At 43.9% G+C, this 20,588-nt stretch overlaps 1 protein-coding gene across 1 annotated transcript; it reads right to left on the bottom strand.

Moving 5' to 3' along the window:
* Positions 1-4,469: 4,469 nt before the first annotated feature.
* THOC3 (THO complex subunit 3) lies at positions 4,470-20,588 on the bottom strand. Its single transcript, XM_069971466.1, has 6 exons — positions 20,366-20,588; positions 16,983-17,139; positions 15,136-15,340; positions 7,022-7,183; positions 5,655-5,755; positions 4,470-4,896 (listed from the first exon to the last, which is right to left on the bottom strand). Exons 1-6 carry the CDS (start codon positions 20,534-20,536, stop codon positions 4,733-4,735), a joined length of 960 nt encoding a protein of 319 aa, XP_069827567.1. The 5' UTR covers positions 20,537-20,588; the 3' UTR covers positions 4,470-4,732.

Below are 20,588 nucleotides of genomic sequence, written 5' to 3'. Positions count from 1 at the left end.
GGGAGGGCTGGCTACTATATAAGAGACTATGGGGGAGGGCTGACTACTATGTAAGAGACTACTGGGGAGGGCTGACTACTATATAAGAGACTACTGGGGAGGGCTGGCTACTATATAAGAGACTATGGGGATGGCTGGCTACTAAATGAGACTATGGGGGAGGGCTGACTACTATAAAAGAGACTATTGGGGAGGACTGGCTACTATATGGGAAACTTGGGGGGCTGGCTACTATTTGGACACTATTAGAAGGGCTGGCTAATATGTGACACAACTTTTGGGAAATTGGCTATTACATGGGTTAAGGTTTAATCATGTCATAGCAATTTATCATTAATTTATGATAGTGCACGGGGGTGGGAATTGCACACCACTGACAGTGCCAGCACCGCAGCATTTGCGCTTCAATAATTATCAAGGTTGGCCCGAGACTTTGTCCAATTTTTTAATTTTGGCCCACTGTGTATTTGAGTTTGACACCACTGGTATAGATGAAGTACACCCTTCATGGTAACAGTATACTCTAATGTCAGTGACCTGCTGCTCAGCAAGATACTGTTCCCTGCCACAGTGCAAATATTGTTCAGGAGTGGCTTGAGGAAATTCTCTAGATCTAGTTCCAATTGAGCATCTGTGCAATGTGCTAGAAAAGCACATCTTATCCATGAAAGCCTTACCTTACAAATTACAGGACTTATAGAATATGCTGCCAATGTCTTGGTACCAAATCCCACCTTCACATGTCTTGTAGAGGATGTGTCCCAATTGATCAGAGCTGTTATATTAATATAAAATATTAGGTAGGTGGTATGCTGTTATGGCTCCCTTTGCTTGTAACAACCCATAAAAAGAAGTGGTCATATCTGTTAAGGTAAAAAGTAATTGACTTAAAATGTTTCAGTTATGAAAAAGCTCCATACATAATGGTAAAGGAGAAGTCCCATAAAACTGAAAATTCCAGAAAGGCAGGAGTGTGTGTGTGGGGGGGGGGGGGGGGGCAGGAATATGATTAACAAAGTATACTTACCTATCTTCACGCCTGGTAGCACTGCTCCCACGTCTCGGTGACAGATGCCAGGCTTCTGCAGCTCCTCCAGCCAAAACATCATGTATGGTACAGTTCCAAACAGAAAATGGATCTAGTGAAGAAATTCCAAACATGACTGTTCATTTTCTTAGTCCAGCATACATCTTGTGGATTGGGACTTCTCTTTTAGCTTATATGTACCCCATGATGATAAAAGGATGTGAAGAAAAAAAAAAAAACTTTTAAACTGCTAGAATTTCCTATACATATGTGGGGGCTGTGGGGAGGGAAAACTAAGGAATTTCTTTAGACCTAAAAAGGGGTATTACCAGCTGAGCATGTTACCCTTTATCCGTAGAAAAGGGGATGCCAAGCTAATAATTTGGGGGCCGACTGTCCCCAAGACCTTGGACTCCACCATGGCCTGAGCTTTATTCATACTCTGTGGGGCAAACAAAGGATTCCAAGCAGTCGGAAGCATTTGGTGGTCCCATGGAGAATGTCTCTTTAAGACCAAAAATGGTTTGATCAATAAGAGGTTAAACTTAAGACTACAAGCACAATGATTGGTCGATATCTGAACAAATGAATTATATGTATTGACATAACATGATCAGTATAACACATGACATGTCACTTTTTGTACACAACAGGCTTTCCATAAAACTATTGACACCATTACCACATACAGACAGCGCTCTGTTTGTTAATAGATCAATGCCGAGAGGAAAATTAAATCTTTTGCCTTGGTTAATGCATTATACTGGAAGAAGTGAATACACATATTGATTTGGAATACCGTTGATGATGCTGGGAACACTGTAATGCTGGTAGAGAGCTTACATTTCCAATACAATTTGCCTCTGAGCAATTATTGAGTGAATATCACTACCTGTCTAGTTAGGGTGTCTGGATCAATAGTCTTAAGTACACAATGCTCTCTAATTTTTACATGAATAACATGATCAGATAATGAAGGAATGCTATTATACTGAACTCCGCTTGTCACCAGCAGGCAAGTGACAATGTCTTGCAGTCAACCACTGGGTATCCGAATTTTTAATGTGTTGTTGCAGGTCAGACAAAGTGGACGCCCTTGAGCTAAGCACGCTTTCATACAAAAAGAGGGGTAGGTGTGAAGGGAGGACTAACCGCCCTCCCCCCCCCCCCCCCCCCCCCTCCCTCACACTATGTTTCACAGTCATCTTTCTAATACAAATTTACTTTGAATATGGATTCAGAACAGGATTCTGCATTCCTGTTCTCCCAGCTGCATACAGCTATGGAAATACAGCAGAAAGTTCTAGTCATATGGTATAGCTGTATGGTGCAGGGAGAACAAACGCTTGAAAATGTATTCCACGTCAAATCCAAAATGCATGTGCATTAGAGAAATGACACAATAAAATAATTTTTCCATGTTCAGGATGTATGATTTTATTCTCCAGTACAAAGTGTAAAAGAAGCTTTTTCCAAGCTCCTGAATTGGTGTAAACTGGAATGCATCCTAGCTCCCCCTCCCATCCCAGACCCTGCTAGGGGTTTAGCTTCCAGTTACATGTCAATCAAACAGGAATAAAGATTGGAGGGTGAGTGAGGAGGTGGGAAATCTTGCACAACCTTGGGAAAGCCTCTCAGACACTTTGCAGTGGAGAAGCATTTTTTCATGTCATGGAAGCACAGACTGATATATAAAAAGGTACCAGGTGTCTCCTTGATCTAATAGCTACAGCTATCTAATACTGTCAGAAGTTTAGAACGTGAATAGCAGCTAAAAGATTCACTTTAAAGCGAATGTACCACTTTATTGGCTAGATCAAGTGTTACACACTGCCCAATCTGTGCCGCCATGCTTAATTAGCTGCAGAGGTACTTTTTCTAAGCAGTCATCCCATTTGCGTTATTTTCGCATGATCTGCGATATGCAAATCGGGTCTGCACCAGTTTAAGGGTGCGTTCACACGTACAGGATCTACAGCAGATTTAATGGTACAGATTTGAATCTGCAGCATATTTGATGGCCCAGATTAGATTCAAAGCAAATCTGCAACTTCAAATCTACTGCAGATCCTGTACAGGTGAACGCACCTTAAAGATACCTCCTCTCATGTTGATGCGTGCCTCTTGGTCTCCCGAGTCCCGCCTCCAGTATCCTCCCCATCCCGGCCTGTCAGTGTTGCCGCATCATCATAGCCGTCACCACGGCAGCATATGAGTCCTACTGCGCAGGCTCATACTCTGCACTGGTGTTGAAGAATATAACTTTGCATATTACAGAAAAACTGCCCCCTGCCCATATGGGAGATGCTGCTGCACTGACAGGTCAGACTGGGGAGGATACTAGAGGCAGGACTGAGGAGACCAGAAGGCATGCGTCATTGGGAGAGGAGATATCTTTAAACTGGTCTTCCTAGGTACCTCCTGTGCACAAATATAACTGAGCTGCCACACCAAAACTGAGGACAGGAGAGTTGCTGTTCCTGGAAGAAAGCAGACATGTTTTTCGTGTGAAAATCTTCCCAGATTTAGTTTATGCTTGAAAACCGTTCACAGTTTTAGCTATATTTCTATCTGTATCTGCAGCTAAACTTAACAGGAGAAAGTAAAGGGTTACAGCAACACGGATCTAAACCTAAATGACACTAGTTTCCTATTACATGGGGTGATTATAATATAAACAGCCCTATATCATCCTGTATAACAGCATTTGCACAGCCCACATGTCTACTGCGAGTCCTTGACATGATGCCATAAACTAGTGAAACTCCTTTTAAAATGGTACAGGGGCAACATTTCCAGCATTTAATGAGAGAAAGCATCCAGCTACTTGTCTCAGAGCAATGTGTGGTTTCTCGGTGCACCAAATATCTCTAAAACGCTGCGCAGGACATACAACCGCCAAATCAGGTACCATTAAGGTACAGGACAGGAAAACTGTTGGGGAAGCTTTTAACAAAACATTAGAGATGAGAGAATCTCAAGTACAATCAGGTTCGAAGGAACCTGAACGCTGTGAATTTAAATACCAGTGGCTAAAGAAGTTGGATACCACCCTAAGGCTGCCTGGAAACATGTTTTCCAAGACTCACTAGGGCTGCATCCAACTTCAGCCATTGGTAATCAAATGCAAAGCGTTCGGATTTGGATGAACCTGATCATGCTCAAGATTCTCTACAAAACATATATGCACATATACTAAGAAATTCAGCACCAGAGTCCCTTTTCAGACCTATACGGATCCCATAAAAAGGCTGTCTAGGTCATGTGATATGGAGCTGGTGTGACTTCTTTCGGCTCGTTCTCCAACACAGCCAATCAAACCTATTTTAAAATGTCTCTCTGACATGTCACAATTTTTTTTTTATGACAGTGCCCATTTAATGTTTGTTTTCTTGATGTTAAAATGAAGTTTTTACACTTTCTACACTTAATTCATATAATATCCCACATTTTCAAGAGTTTTATTACAAATTAAATGTTACTAAAAAAACAACAACAGTTGTATCATTAATGCATTTGCATTAAAAGGACATCCAGGATCAAACCATATAGCAAAACATGAGGGTCTTGTACAGAAATCCTGGCACGCCGGAGCTGTTGCGTTCACCATCTTGATACATGCCTCTTTCAGTGTTTGGCTTTGTAAGCATTGGCAGGCTAGGGTACAGAGAACAAGTAAACAGTCATTTCTTGAGTCATTGCTTGTCAAGAGTCATTTGGAAGACCAAATAATTTTACAGTGCCAGCTTCACGGCTACTATCATATTTGCCATCCTTGTCATCACAGGCAAATGCCAAAAGGTACCTCTTCGGATGCCAGGCTACAGTGAAAGTGGGCGACTCACACTGAACTTCACACAACTTCTCACCTAAGAACCAAAGAGACAATAATAAAAGATCACAAAGCATACTACCAACATCATACAGGTTGATTTTTTTTGTGCACAAAAAAATTTCACTGAAACCCAAGGACCCTTTTACACAGGTCAATGCATCACCACAAGTCCCAAGGGTAAAAAAAACCCCTAAGTTCCATTATAAAGCATTATAAAGAATGTACATGCCATGTGGTAATCTGCATGAGGGGTAAAGCTGGGTTCACTCGTAGCATTTTGGTCTGTGTTTTTAGCTCAAACCAGTAGTGGAGGCTAACACACAGAAAGAGTGCAAACCTTTCCATTAAGCCGGAGCTACACTGACTTTGTGGCACTACGTAATAGATTTTAACTATTGAGTGACTGCTGCAGTCCCCAAGATTGCATGCAACATAAACGTGCTTTACTTTGCAGCTGAAATCAAGTAGCGCTACAAAAAAATAAATAAATAAAGCCCTTGCATTATAGCTTTTATTGTGTGTCAGTTCTACTCTTGGTTTTGACTAATAGAAATCAAACACTAAACTTTTACCAAAAAGGTTTTTACAAAAATGGCTGATATAAATACAACCTTAAAAAACGTATAGACAAAGATACAGCCTTTACCAGAATTGCTGCAGTAACACATCTAAGCTTGGATGGTTTCTGCAAAAATATATATTTCTATAGTGTGAACAAAGACAGACTTACTAAAGAGAATATGACAAGGACAAGCCATCAGTCAGGCACTAATGAAATACTGTAACCAATACCTGTTTCAACATGTGCAATGTCGATAAAATGGTCCTCAGATGCAGATGCCAGCATTTTCCCATCATAACTGAAGCTTAGGGTCCTCACAGGCCAGTCCAACCTGCAAAGCAAGAAACAAGAATTACTTAGAGAACCTGTTTCCACTCCTGATCTGTTGATTCTAGTAAATATTTGTATTCACCCAGAGCAATAAAAACATGTGATCCAGAATTATTATTTCATGGATATTTGCTTAAACCGATCAAGACATAGACCAAGAATAGAGACATGTGACTGCTGATGTTATTCTATTTTATTTGGGCCTTGATACTATCATTAAATACTTTTAAAAAGTGGATACCCCCTTTAAAGTACACCAGCTGTTTTAGAAACCTATTGTCGTGACCTATTGCCATGTCCTTGTTCAGTTGAACAAACAGGGAAGCGCTGCAGGCGTCTGAGGATACTATTACACAAAGTGATTAAGGGTACAAACCCACACACCGTATATGCAGCGTATTTACTACTGCGATACGCAGCAAATACGCAGCAGATTAGATCTAAATAACTGAACACAGCATCAAATCTTCACCTTCACATCTGCTGCGTATTTGCTGCGTTTTTGCTGCGTATTTGCTGCATATACGGTGTGTGGGTTTATACCCTAAAGGCCATTCTTGGCCGATTACTAGCCATTTCAGCCAATAATTGTTTTGTGTAATAGGTCATGTTTTCAATCAACAATCAGCCAACATACACAATGTCCACTGAACATTGCTTCAAAGCATGACCTAAAATCCTGATAACAATAGTGATGTCTGCTGTCTGTCTCTCCGTGTAATAGGGGGGGTGGCAGCTAACCGCTGCCATCTCTTACAGGTCACCCAGACGATTTAAAGATCGTGCGGGCAGCCCCTCTTACAGTTCCCCGCTCAATGTCAGTGGGTGTATTAGCACCGACACGGAGCAGGGAACAAAAAGGAAGCGAACGCTGACCTGACAGGTTGGAGCTCGCTTGCTCTGAAATATCAGGCCGTGTAACACATGACACTGAGCCAAGAGAGAATGCACAAGAGAGTCATCCCTAGTCCTGGCTCATTCTTCTGATCTGTCGGGGTCTGTACACTCATAACAGATTAATCAATACTTTTGATACGTCGCTATGACACATGAAAAGTTTTGGAAATGACAATGCCCCTTTAGGGCCTAAATATAATTTTATTTAATTTAAGAAAAATGTCTAGTGTCAACTCCAGTCAAATAGTTGATCAACAAATTACAAAATAGTAATCCTACATTTGTGTGAAAAAAAAAAACATGCAACACACATGCAGCAAGAAAAGACGATGTAACAAGTTAACTTCTGGATGCTAAAACAAGCACTTACCTGGAGAAACAGCGCACACACACCAGCTCTTCTATATCCCACAGACTGACAAGCGCATCAGCACTGCCAGTGGCAAAATACTTTCCAGTAGGGTCAAATTTTATGCAAATGCAATTTGAAGGGTGGGCATTAATGGACTGAATTGGCTTGAGCTCTGGATAACTGGAATACCGAGAAAAAATACATTACTTAGAGTATTTACATGAACACTGCTAAAATTTCAGCTTGCATATATCTAGACAAAATTCTAAAAGATATTGCTAGGGAAGTTGTCAGCAAAGAGACAGACTCATCTCTATAATGCAGCGGCACAATCGCCATTTAGCAGAATATCAGTATATTTCAATGTCATCTCACAAGCATAAATCATAGCTGTGTAAATGGAACGATTTGAACTCCAGAGGCACCTAATATACAGGCATAGACAGGGGCGGGCTGGGCCGGGGGGCAGGGGGGAACATGCCCCCCGGGCCGGTCTTCCCCCAGTTGTCAGGGCCGCATGGCAGCTGACAGCTGGCTGGAGTCCTCAGTGCCTCCCCTGCTTACAGCCCCGCCCTCTTCTGTCATATTTACCTGTGCTGTGGATCCGGTCTGTGATGGACGCGGCCGCTGAAGCCCCGCCCCCCATGACGTTAAGCCCCGCCCCCTTTATGGCCATTATGCTTTCTATAAGCCTATGAGGCTTATGGTAAAAAGCAAACTGCTGTACGCAGTATCTTCCTCCGGCCACCAGAGGCCGCTCTCTCCTCCCAGCTGGTTCTCCTGTGTCTGGGCTAGAAGAGCCTGAAGACAGAGAAGATGGTGTCTGCAGGAAGCCAGGTACCTATACAGCAGGACATAGGGCAGGGGGAGGGGACCAAGGCTCTCCAGCTGTTGCAGAACTACTACTACCATCATACCTGGGCAGCCATAGGCTGTCCATGCATGATGGGAGTTGTAGTTTTGCAACAGCTGAAGAGCCAAGGTTCCCTATCCCTGACATAGAGGATACATATACACAGGAGGATACATATATACAGGAGACCTACACAGGAGGATACATATATACAGGAGGATACATATATACAGGAGGATACATATATACAGGAGACCTACACAGGAGGATACATATATACAGGAGACCTACACAGGAGGATACATATATACAGGAGGAGACATACAGAGGAGTATATAGAGGATACATATATACAGGAGACCTACACAGGAGGATACATATATACAGGAGGAGACATACAGAGGAGTATATAGAGGATACATATATACAGGAGACCTACACAGGAGGATACATATATACAGGAGACCTACACAGGAGGATACATATATACAGGAGACCTACACAGGAGGATACATATATACAGGAGACCTACACAGGAGGATACATATATACAGGAGGATACATATATACAGGAGACCTACACAGGAGGATACATACATACAGGAGACCTACACAGGAGGATACATATATACAGGAGACCTACACAGGAGGATACATATACACAGGAGGATACATATATACAGGAGACCTACACAGGAGGATACATATATACAGGAGACCTACACAGGAGGATACATATATACAGGAGACCTACACAGGAGGATACATATATACAGGAGGATACATATATACAGGAGACCTACACAGGAGGATACATACATACAGGAGACCTACACAGGAGGATACATATATACAGGAGACCTACACAGGAGGATACATATATACAGGAGGATACATATATACAGGAGGATACATATATACAGGAGGATACATATATACAGGAGACCTACACAGGAGGATACATATATACAGGAGACCTACACAGGAGGATACATATATCAGGGCTCCAGATGGCGACCAAAATGGTCGCCAATGCGACCGACATTTTGCAAATGGCGCCCAGATTTATTAATCTGGGCGCCATTTGCGACTGGCCCCGGCGGCAGCGCGCTGTCTCTTTAAGATGCGCGGCTGATGCGCGGCTGCCGGGGGTGTCCCGTCCTATCCCCGGCAGCGCGGCGCATCAGTGAGCTGCCTGGGGCCCTGACTTCCGGCACAGGAAGCGCACGTCAGAGACGCTTCCTGTGTCAGAAGTCACAGCCCCGGCGTACAGGGAGCTCACTGACGCGCCGCGCTGCCGGGGATAGGACGGGACACCCCCGGCAGCCGCGCATCAGCCGGGGACAGCGTCCGAAGAAGAAGAGGATCGCCGGGGGAGCGGGTTGTCAGGTGAGTTTGTGTGTTTGTTTTTTTTTTAAATATTGCTTAGCATAGAGGAAAGGGGGGGGCATCTATAATGGGGGGAGAAGAGGGGCCATCTTCAAGGGGGGGAGAGGGGGCCATCTTCAAGGGGGGGAGAGGGGGCCATCTTCAAGGGAAGGGGGGGAGAAGAGGGGGCATCTATAATGGGGGGGGAAAGGGGGCATCTATAAGGGGAGGGGGTATCTATAAGGGGGGGAGAAGAGGGGGCATCTATAATGGGGGGGGGGAGAGGGGGCATCTATAATGGGGGGGGGGAGAGGGGGCATCTATAATGGGGGGGGGGAGAGGGGGCATCTATAATGGGGGGGGGAGAGGGGGCATCTATAATGGGGGGGGGGAGAGGGGGCATCTATAATGGGGGGGGGGGGAGAGGGGGCATCTATAATGGGGGGGGAGAAGAGGGGCATCTATAATGGGGGGGGAGAGGGGGCATCTATAATGGGGGGGAGGAGGGGGCATCTATAATTCGGGGGAGGAGGGGGCATCTATAATAGGGGTAGAGGGGGTCATCTATAAGGGGAGGGGGCCATCTATAATGGGGGGGGAGAGGGGGCATCTATAATGGGGGGGAGGAGGGGGCATCTATAATTCGGGGGAGGAGGGGGCATCTATAATAGGGGTAGAGGGGGTCATCTATAAGGGGAGGGGGCCATCTATAATGGGGGGGGGAGAGGGGGCATCTATAATGGGGGGGAGAAGAGGGGGCATCTATAATGGGGGTAGAGAGGGTCATCTATAAGGGGAGGGGGCCATCTATAAGTGTAGGGCAAACTGGCTGCAGACACTGGGAGATAGATATATGCACAATTATTATTATCAGGGCCCCTCAGGTGTCTGTACTGTAGGGGGTCACTTGCATTAGTCACTAGGTGAGAGATATATCTATCTATATACACATCTTGTGGGGGGTCACTATGGCTGCAGTCAGAAGTCTAGCTCAGTATGTATAGACTGTTGCAAGCTTTTAAAGGGAACCTGTCACCCCCGGTGACGGGGTGACAGGCTCCCAACCCCCCGTTAGAACCCCCTTTACTCACTTAATCCCGCCTGGTCCAGCTTCTGAAGATGGTCGGGTCACAGAGATCTCAGCCGCTGCAGCCCGGCGCGCACACTGAGAGATGAGTCCAACACTCATAGAGAATGACGGAGTGCTGGACTCTCCTGTCATTCTCTATGAGCGTTGGACTCATCTCTCAGCGCACGCCGGGCTGCAGCGGCTGAGATCTCCGGGACCCGACCATCTTCAGAAGCGGGACCCGGCGCGATTAAGTGAGTAAAGGGGGTTCTAACGGGGGGTTGGGAGCCTGTCACCCCGGCACGGGGGTCGACAGGTTCCCTTTAAGTTCAAGTTCAGAAGAGTAAGCCTCATTAAAAGGCTAGCCAAGTGCAGCTGAAGTACTGAGTCAGACTGTATATGGTTGTCAGACTGTATATGGTTGTCAGACTGTATATGGTTGTCAGACTGTATATGGTTGTCAGACTGTATATGGTTGTCAGACTGGATATGGTTGTCAAGTTGCAAGTTTCCATGTTGAACGTTTTCAAACTAAGAAAAGAGAGAATCTAAAGGAGGAGGAGGCTGCGGCCTCTGCACACAGTAAAGGAGGAGGAGGCTGCCGTGGCCTCTGCACACAGTAAGTCCCATAACATTAATTTTACATGGTTTCAAATGTTGGCGACCAAATATTCTATTTGGCGCCTAAATTTTTCAGGTTAGGAGCCAATGGCTCCTAGGTAAATTTTTTAGTCTGGAGCCCTGTATATACAGGAGGATACATATATACAGGAGGATACATATATACAGGAGGATACATATATACAGGAGACCTACACAGGAGGATACATATATACAGGAGACCTACACAGGAGGATACATATACACAGGAGGATACATATATACAGGAGACCTACACAGGAGGATACATATATACAGGAGACCTACACAGGAGGATACATATATACAGGAGACCTACACAGGAGGATACATACATACAGGAGACCTACACAGGAGGATACATATATACAGGAGACCTACACAGGAGGATACATATACACAGGAGGATACATATATACAGGAGACCTACACAGGAGGATACATATATACAGGAGACCTACACAGGAGGATACATATATACAGGAGACCTACACAGGAGGATACATATATACAGGAGGATACATATATACAGGAGACCTACACAGGAGGATACATATATACAGGAGACCTACACAGGAGGATACATATATACAGGAGGATACATATATACAGGAGACCTACACAGGAGGATACATATATACAGGAGACCTACACAGGAGGAGACATACAGAGGAGTATATAGAGGATACATATACAGGAGGAGACATACTGTATATACAGGGGTACATGGAGGATACATATATACAAGAGGAGACATACAGAGGAGTTAGGGCTGGGTGAGTAAACAAATTAATTCGCCCAGAAGGTTAGAATCAATTAGATTTTTGTAAAAATCTTAAATTAAATTTTCACAAAAAATCATTGCAGGCGGAGCAGCATGGATTGTCGGGTTGGCGGCCGGGCAAGAGGTGCAGGTCAAGCGTGCGGCGCGGAGGTGAGGTGCATGGCGGGCTTATGGCGGTGCGTGGAGTGTTGGGCCGGAGGTGAGGTGCAGGGCGGTCGGGCAGTCCGCCTAACAGAGCTGCGACTGACCTGCCTGAGCTATAAATATCACGTCCTGCTCCCCTCCCGGCCACACGTGCAGGTCCCCGGTCTCTGGAGCAGGCCGCAGGGACTGTAGTGGTGATATCACCACTACAGTCCCTGCGGCCTCCTTCAAAGACCGGGGACCTGCACGTGTGGCGGGGAGGGGAACTTGTGTGCCAGGGTGAGAGGAAGAGGAGGAGGGCTATGTGCACTCCTGCCCCAATCACCCCCAGCTGCCCCAGTCCCCCTAGAGTCACCCCCAGTCTGCCTCAGTGCCCCTCAATCACCCCCAGTCCCCCTCAGTCACCCCCAGTCTTTCCCATTTCGCCTCCGTCATCCCCAGTCCCCCTTCAGTCAACTCCAACTGTCCCCAGTCCCCCTTCAGTCAACCCCAGTTTGCCCCATACACCCCCAGCTCTCCCAGTCACCCCCAGCTCCCCCAGTTTGCCCCATACACCCCCAGCTCTCCCAGTCACCCCCAGCTCCCCCAGTTTGCCCCATACACCCCCAGCTCTCCCAGTCACCCCCAGCTCCCCCAGTTTGCCCCGTACACCCCCAGCTCTCCCAGTCACCCCCAGCTGCCCCAGTTTCCCCCAGTGACCCCTCAGCTATACCCGTATTACTACTACACCCCTCATCTTTACCTGTACTACTACAGCCCACATCTGTACCTGTACTACTAATCCCCCTCATCTGTACTACTAATACACCCCTCATTTATACCTGTACTACCTCACCCCTCATCTTTACCTGTACTACTACTACTAATGCCCCTCATCTGTATTACTAATACCCCCCATATCTATACCTGTACTACCTCACCCCTCATCTTTACCTGTACTACTACACCCCTTATTCACTATACCTCCACTACTACACCCTACCTAGATGGAGGCACCAGTGGAGTGGTGATAATATTTGTTACTTATATAATGGTAATAGATGATGTGGCTATGGGGTCATAGAGCACAGTTATGGGCGTGGCTATGTCCCTCTTTCCCCCCAGCAAAAGTTGTGGGGTATGCATATATACAGGAGTACATAGAGAAGACATATATACAGAAGTATATAGATGATACATATATACAGGAGTACATAGAGGATACATCATATATCCTCTATGTACTCCTGTATATATGCATCCTCTATGTACTGCTGTATATATGTCTCCACTGTACTGCTGTATATATGTCTCCTCTATGTACTGCTGTATATATGTCTCCTCTATGTACTCCTGTATATATGCATCCTCTATGTACTGCTGTGTAGGTCTCCTCCTGTGTGTGTGTATATATATATATATATATATATATATATATATATATATATATATATATATATATAGTTACGCTGATCCAAATTTTTCTGCATTGCATATTCCCTTGTGAATATATATATATATATATATATATATAATGTATATACGCACACACAGGAGGAGACCTACACAGCAGTACATAGAGGATACATATATACAGCAGTACATAGAGGATACATATATACAGGAGTAGACATACACAGCAGTACATAGAGGGGACATATATACAGGAGAAGACATATACAGGAGTACATAGAGGATACATATATACAGGAGTACATAGAGGATACATATAAGTATGTGTGTTTGTTGTTTTGTTTATTATTATTTTTACTAATGGGGGGTGCACACACGAGGGGGGTGTTCTAAAAAGAGGAATGCCTATACCCACAGGACCACAGCAGTAAAAAAAAATACAGAAACCCCAGCTTTCCCAGCATCTTGTATTTGTAGTCAGTATAATGGAGGTCACCCAGCTTTTCCACCATCTTATACTCAGTATGATGGAGGTCACCCAGCTTTTCCACCATCCTATACTCAGTATGATGGAGGTCACCCAGCTTTCCCAGCATCTTATAGTCAGTAGGATGGAGGTCACCCAGCTTTCTCACCATCTTATACTCAGTATGATGGAGATCACCAAGCTTTCCAGCATCATATACTCAGTTTGATGAAGGTCACCCAGCTTTCCAGCATCATATACTCAGTACGATAGAGGTCACCCAGCATTCCTAGCATCTGTCTATGGGTACGTTCCGTGTCATCGCTGAGCCGCCCCATAGACTTATACAGGAAAGTGACTTCTGATCCCTTCACAGGGCACAGTAGGATATTTGGTCACAAATGACGAAGATGTTATAGGTAAGGGCCAGAGTGGTCCTTAAAGGATGGGCCGCCAGCCTGCTACTTATGGGCCAGTGCTGTGTGCTTGCCCCCCGGGCTAAAATTTGCCAGCCAGCCCCTGGGCATAGATGAGCAACATGTTGTCAGTTTGGGTGTGAATTTGAAGCTCAGTTCTATTGAAGTCAATGGAGATTAATTTTAATGCCACACACAAACTAATGACAGGGGTGGTGCTGTTTTTGCAAGAAAGTAGCTGTGCCTTTTCTTATCCCGGATAACTCATTTGGCGGCACAATAACCCAAAGAGTGGAACAAAAGTAATCATTTTCATTAACATTGTCTACTTTTTTCCTGCAAGTTTTTTCAGCCCTGCATACTTGTGCTTAATATACATGGCCAAATCTCTCCACAACCAGGATCACTGAGGGAGCAGTCTTGGCTTTAAAAGATTTTCTAAACTCTTTCTTATTTCTATCTTAAACATTGACTAGCCAGCAGTGCCTTATAAATTGTCATGTGATAAATCACAGGGGCAATTGACCTTAAAGGGATTATTCCAAGATTAAAAGTTATCCCCTATAAGCCACATAGGAGACATCTAGACAATCAGCACAAGTCTGACCGCTGGGACCATGAACAATCCTGAAAACAGAGGCCAATTTCCCCCTAAATGAATGGAGCAGTGGTGTATATACACAGCCAGCGATCCATTCATTCTCTACAGGGTGCTGACCTAAGCAATATTTGGAAACCTACACGTTACAGTTTCCAGACTACGTGAAGGCTCGCTGTTTCAGGGATTTATTCTGATTCTCAGATTTGGAGTGAAAAAGGAATGCTTGTCCTAAGAGGAGAAAAACTGGCATCTACCTCACCAGGGTCATGTACTGAACTGGATGACTTTTCCAGTCAATGCTGAACAAGCAAATAGTGTGTGTATATGATCAGGCATCACTAAAGATAAACATGGATTAGTAAAATAGCTGCACTTAAGTTACAAATGATAGTCGTCATACCTCAGAATGTTAATGCAGCCATTCCCATTGGTGAGGAAGAACATATTGTTATCATTGTTCCAGGAAATTTCATTGACCTCAAACTTGAACTGCTCCTCTGCTTTGGGGCGATGGGTTTTAACATCTATAAAGGTGACAACATCGTCCTTATTTCCAACCGCAATAGTCTGACCATCTGGGCTCCAGCAAATATTGATGTTTTCACCTAAAAGCAAGATATATCATCATCAATGACAATACAAGAGAGATAGGCAGGTGGTGTAGCAGGGAGATGATATCTAATGCATGACAAAGCCAGCAAACAGGAATGCATACTAGCTGTAGTTGTGGCTATAGCCAGGCAATATACTGGCAAATCATCATAGGATACAGGTGCATAAGATAGCTTTTATGGTAATTAAGGAACATATATGTTTCATACCCATCGGTGAAAACTAATCTATAGATGAGAATATAAGTGGGCAAATACATGACATTAAAGGTCAGGTATCACCTAGATCACAATTTTTTTTTGTACATTATTATCACGGGCTTCCATCTTGCCAGAGCTGTCGTTACAGCATTTAGTGATATGCTTTACAGCATGCCCCTTGGACATACACATCAATAGACTGGACCTGTCTCACGGATATGAATAGGAAACATTACGGAGCATACTCTGTGACCTTTAAAGAGATCATTCCACAGCTATTGGCTTTTCTATCTACAAGGTTTACCGGCTGAGACATTGCAGACCCGCCGAGCCAATCAGTGGCTGTAGCAGTGTCCTGCCTCGGCCACTAGATTGGCAGATGGGCCTGCCAAATGGACATCCACTTTAAAGGGGAACTATCAGCAGGTTAGATGAATCTAACGCGCCGATAGCCCCCTACAGCGTCAGAGACGCTGAAAAGGAAGGTATGTCTCTTACCTTTCTCCTCAGACCGCTGTGAATATGTATTGACAGGGGCCTGCCAGGACCTTTACTCGTAGCGGATCTCGCTGCAAAACTCGCAGTGAGATTTTCGTTGCAAGTCGGTACGTGTGAATGTACCCTTAAAGTAGCTTTGGTAGATAAACATTTACAACCTATCTGCAGCAAAGGTGATAAATGTATTAACTAGTTTCTAGAGTGGTTGCCCCAATCTCCATTCAGAGTCTGAGAAACAATCCTATAGAATAAAACTGCAGTATGCATGCTGACAGCTACTCCAGTTAAAATGCATGACCTTGATGACAAAAATGGAGGCACTCGGGACCACCATGTAAGAGAATTGGGAGTCCTAGCAGGGGACACTAATCATAATCATTAATCCTATGGACAGGTGCTAAAGGTCTCATTGGGGGGGGGGGGGGGGGGGGGGGAAGGGAGAGGATATATATATATATATATATATATATATATATATATATATATATATATATATAATATAATTATTTATTTATTTATTTTTTATACAGGGAATGTGTAATCAGAAAATATTGTTAAAGTATTTTTTTTTATTTTAAGTTTCTCTTTTACAAGGATTACAGTGAACTGTGACATGAGTATATATATATATATATATATATATATAGATAACAGAGGTATACACACACAAGATGTAGGGTCAAAGACCCGCCCACCCTCCCTGTAGAAGGGTAACAGAGTGTGCCTAGAAAAAAGATTCCATTATCATGAATAGGGTCTGGGACAGTCTTTTGTGTCTCTGTCCATGGGGACTGCTGTAAAGCTTTTTTTTTTTTTTTTTTTTTTTTTTTTTTAATGCTGTTAAAAATAGCTCAGACTAGGCGGATGCCCCCATAAGAACATAGAAACCAATTAGAAAAAAAAACAAGTTTCAGCTACCAGTATTGTGGATACTCACCCTTTGTGGTGACAGTTGTAAGACATCTTTCAGATCGAACATCCCATATACGAATAGTCTTGTCACCTGATGCAGTGACAAAAAGATCTGGGTTTGAGGGATGCCAGCAAAGTTGATCTACGCTATCGCCATGTCCGCGGTAATTTGTCTCTTTTATCTGAAATTTAAAGAACTGTATTTTACTTGACAATTCACAAATCATAGCAACCTCCTGATTGTACCGAGCCACTTATTATGTGGACAGACCATTTGCAATAACGTTCCTCTGTGTTACATTAATGTACTTGTCACAGTGATGTCCATGCAGCACTACCATTAAAGCAGGGTACTCTGCTCAGCAACGTTTGCTGGCCACATGTGGAAGTCGCCTGCCACACGTGTTGTGCTCCACTTATCCAGAAGTGTCATTTCCCTTGCTAGCTGATCGCCAGGTCTGCACAGATTTAATACCCCACCAATGTGACCCTGATCTTGTACAGTCATGGCCAAAAGTTTTAAGAATGATACAAATTAATATAAATAATATAAATTTTTACAAAGTCTACTGCTTCAGTTTTTAAAATGGCAATTTGCATATACTCCAGAATGTTATAAAGAGTGATCAGCTTAACAGCAATTACTTGCAAAGTCAATATTTGCCTAGAAAATAAACTTTATCCCCCAAAACACATTTCAACATCATTGCAGCCCTGCCTTAAAAGGACCAGCTAACATTGTTTCAGTGATTGCTCCATTAACACAGGTGTGGGTGTTGATGAGGACAGGGCTGGAGATCAATCTGTCACTGGACACTTTAAAAGGAGGCTGGTGCTTGGCATAATTGTTTCTCTCGGTAACCATGGTTATCTCTAAAGAAACACGTGCAGTCATCATTGCACTGCACAAAAATGGCCTAACAGGGAAGAGTACTGCAGCTAGAAAGATTGCACCTCAGTCAACAACCTATTGCATCATCAAGAACTTCAAGGCGAGAGGTTCCATTGTTGCCAAAAAGGCTCCAGGGCGCCCAAGAAAGACCAGCAAGCACCAGGACCGTTTCTGTGTTTCAGCTGCGGGATCGGGCTACCAGCAGTGCAGAGCTTGCTCAGGAATGGCAGCAGGCAGGTGTGAGTGCATCTGCACGCACTGTGAGGCGGAGACTCTTGGAGCAAGGCCTGGTCTCAAGGAGGGCAGCAAAGAAGCCACTGCTCTCCAGAAAAAAACATCAGGGAAAGACCGATACTCTGCAAAAGGTGCAGGGATGGGACTGCTGAGGACTGGGGTAAAGTCATTTTCTCTGATAAATCCCCTTTCCAATTGTTTGGGACATCTGGAAAACAGCTTATTCGGAGAAGACGAGGTGAGCGCTACCACCAGTCTTGTCTCATGCCAACTGTAAAGCATCCTGAAACCATTCATGTGTGGGGTTGCTTCTCAACCAAGGGAATCGGCTCTCTCACAGTCTCACCTAAAAACACAGCCATAAAAAAAGAATGGTACCAGAATGTCCTCCAAGAGCAACTTCTCCCAACTGCAGTTTAGCGATCAACAATGCGTTTTCCAGCATGATGGAGCACCTTGCCATAAAGCAAAAGTGCTAAATGGCTCAGGGAACAAAACAGAGATTTTGGGTCCATGGCCTGGAAACTCCCCAGATCTTAATCCCATTGAGAACTTGTGGTCAATCATCAAGAGACGGTTGGACAAACAAAAAACAACAAATTCTGACAAAATGCAAGCATTGATTGTGCAAGAATGGACTGCTATCAGTCAGGATTTGGTCCAAAAGTTGATTGAGAGCATGCCAGGGAGAATTGCAGAGGTCCTGAAGAAGAAGGGTAAACACTGCAAATATTGACTTGCTGCATGAACTCATTCTAACTGTCAGTATAAGCTTTTGTTACTCATAATATGATTGCAATTATATTTCTGTATGTGATAAAAACATCTGACAAACACATAAAAACCAGAGGGCAGCAGATCATGTGATAATATAATATTTGTGTCATTCTCAAAACTTTTGGCCATGACTGTATACCTTGAGCCCACTATACATTACAGACATGACCAGCATACTCTGCTCCTATAATTTACTGTTCTTTGCCATGAGGCTTGTCCACAACAGAGATGTCTTTGCATGTACCTGCAGCCATCTAATTTTGGCCAAATCCTTGGGTTAGTAGCCATGTTTGTGTGTGCCAGCTACAGTCGTGAACACCCCCTGAGATCTTAAATCATAGGACAAAATTTTTTTCAACTCGTAGCAGTGGGTTGAAATTAGAGTGCTTTCTTCCAAGTACAATATCAGGATGGGGACATGGTGGGGGGGGGTTGTATTAAATAAAAAAAGTTAATGTTTTAAAATTACTAGCTTGTCTTATAAAATGCTCTTAAACCAAGTTACTTGTAATCCAAGGCTTTACTGTGTATGGAATATACTTTACATAAATTACATTATGCCATTTTGTATGGGGTGATTTAGCTTTATAGCACTTCTGGTAGTCTATGGCTACATTCCAAAAATTTCTGGCTGAAACTACACCTCAAATGTGGTAAAACGGCCTAAAGTTAATTTTAGGCCGTTTTACCCCATTTGAGGTGTAGTTTCAGCCAGAAATGTTGGAATGCCGCCATAGCCTACCAGAACTGCTATAAAGCTAAATCACCTCATATTTCTATCTGTATATTTGTGATTTGTATAATAAACATTATGGGTTATTATCTAATATCCCTGGAGGTCTGTACTACTTCAGTAGTCTAAGAGTGCATTTACACAGAAAGATTTATCTGACAGATTTTGGAAGCCAAAGCCAGAAATGGATTTGAAAAGAGGATAGATCCCAGTCTTTCCTTTATGATCTGATCCCTGTTTATAGTCTGTTCCTGGTTTTGGCTTCAAAGATCTGTCAGATAAATCTGTCTGTGTAAACGCACCATTAGCCATTTATTGTAAGTACATTATTATATTGCCAGGAAAATGTATGTATGTATATATACTGTAATTTAAAGGGGTTATTCTAAGATCAAAAGTTATTTCTTATCAGCATAGAAAAGTTATGATTTTTAGAAAGCCAGAAGGAAAAACTAAAAGAATAATGCCACAAGTCACTGCAGCAGGAAGGGGTTAAATTAAAGAGACACTGGCATACAAATATGTGTTGACACCTCAGCAGACATATCTAAAGCTATTGATAGCAGCGGGTCTCACTGCAAGGAATGTAAAAAGTTACTGATAGCAGCGGGTGATCAGGAGATATATAGACGCTGTCACATGGTTTTAAATGACAATACTAACAGCATCTGTTCACACGCTGCGGTAAAATCTCGGATTATTACAGAAACCACAGTAACAGACAGGGCTGGATAAACGGCACAGGTTCCATTGACTACACAGGCAACCTCACCAGCCGATCTTTCTCCAGTAAGAACACACTGGCCGTCTTATCGAAGGACCCGGATGCCAGACGGCGCCCATCACAGCTCCAGGCCACCGAGTGCACCTTAGCAGTATGTGCCGGGAACTCCCGGGTCTTGTTATTCGCCTTAAAGTGTTCCTGCAGCGCGAGCGCCGACATGATGCCCGAGACGCAGGCCAGTGACGTCACTCCTCAGCGCCGCAGCACCAAG

This window comes from Dendropsophus ebraccatus, chromosome 1 (assembly GCF_027789765.1).
Source record: "Dendropsophus ebraccatus isolate aDenEbr1 chromosome 1, aDenEbr1.pat, whole genome shotgun sequence".
In the NCBI taxonomy this organism is placed as follows: domain Eukaryota; kingdom Metazoa; phylum Chordata; class Amphibia; order Anura; family Hylidae; genus Dendropsophus; species Dendropsophus ebraccatus.
This window is presented reverse-complemented; position numbering and strand designations above follow the sequence as displayed.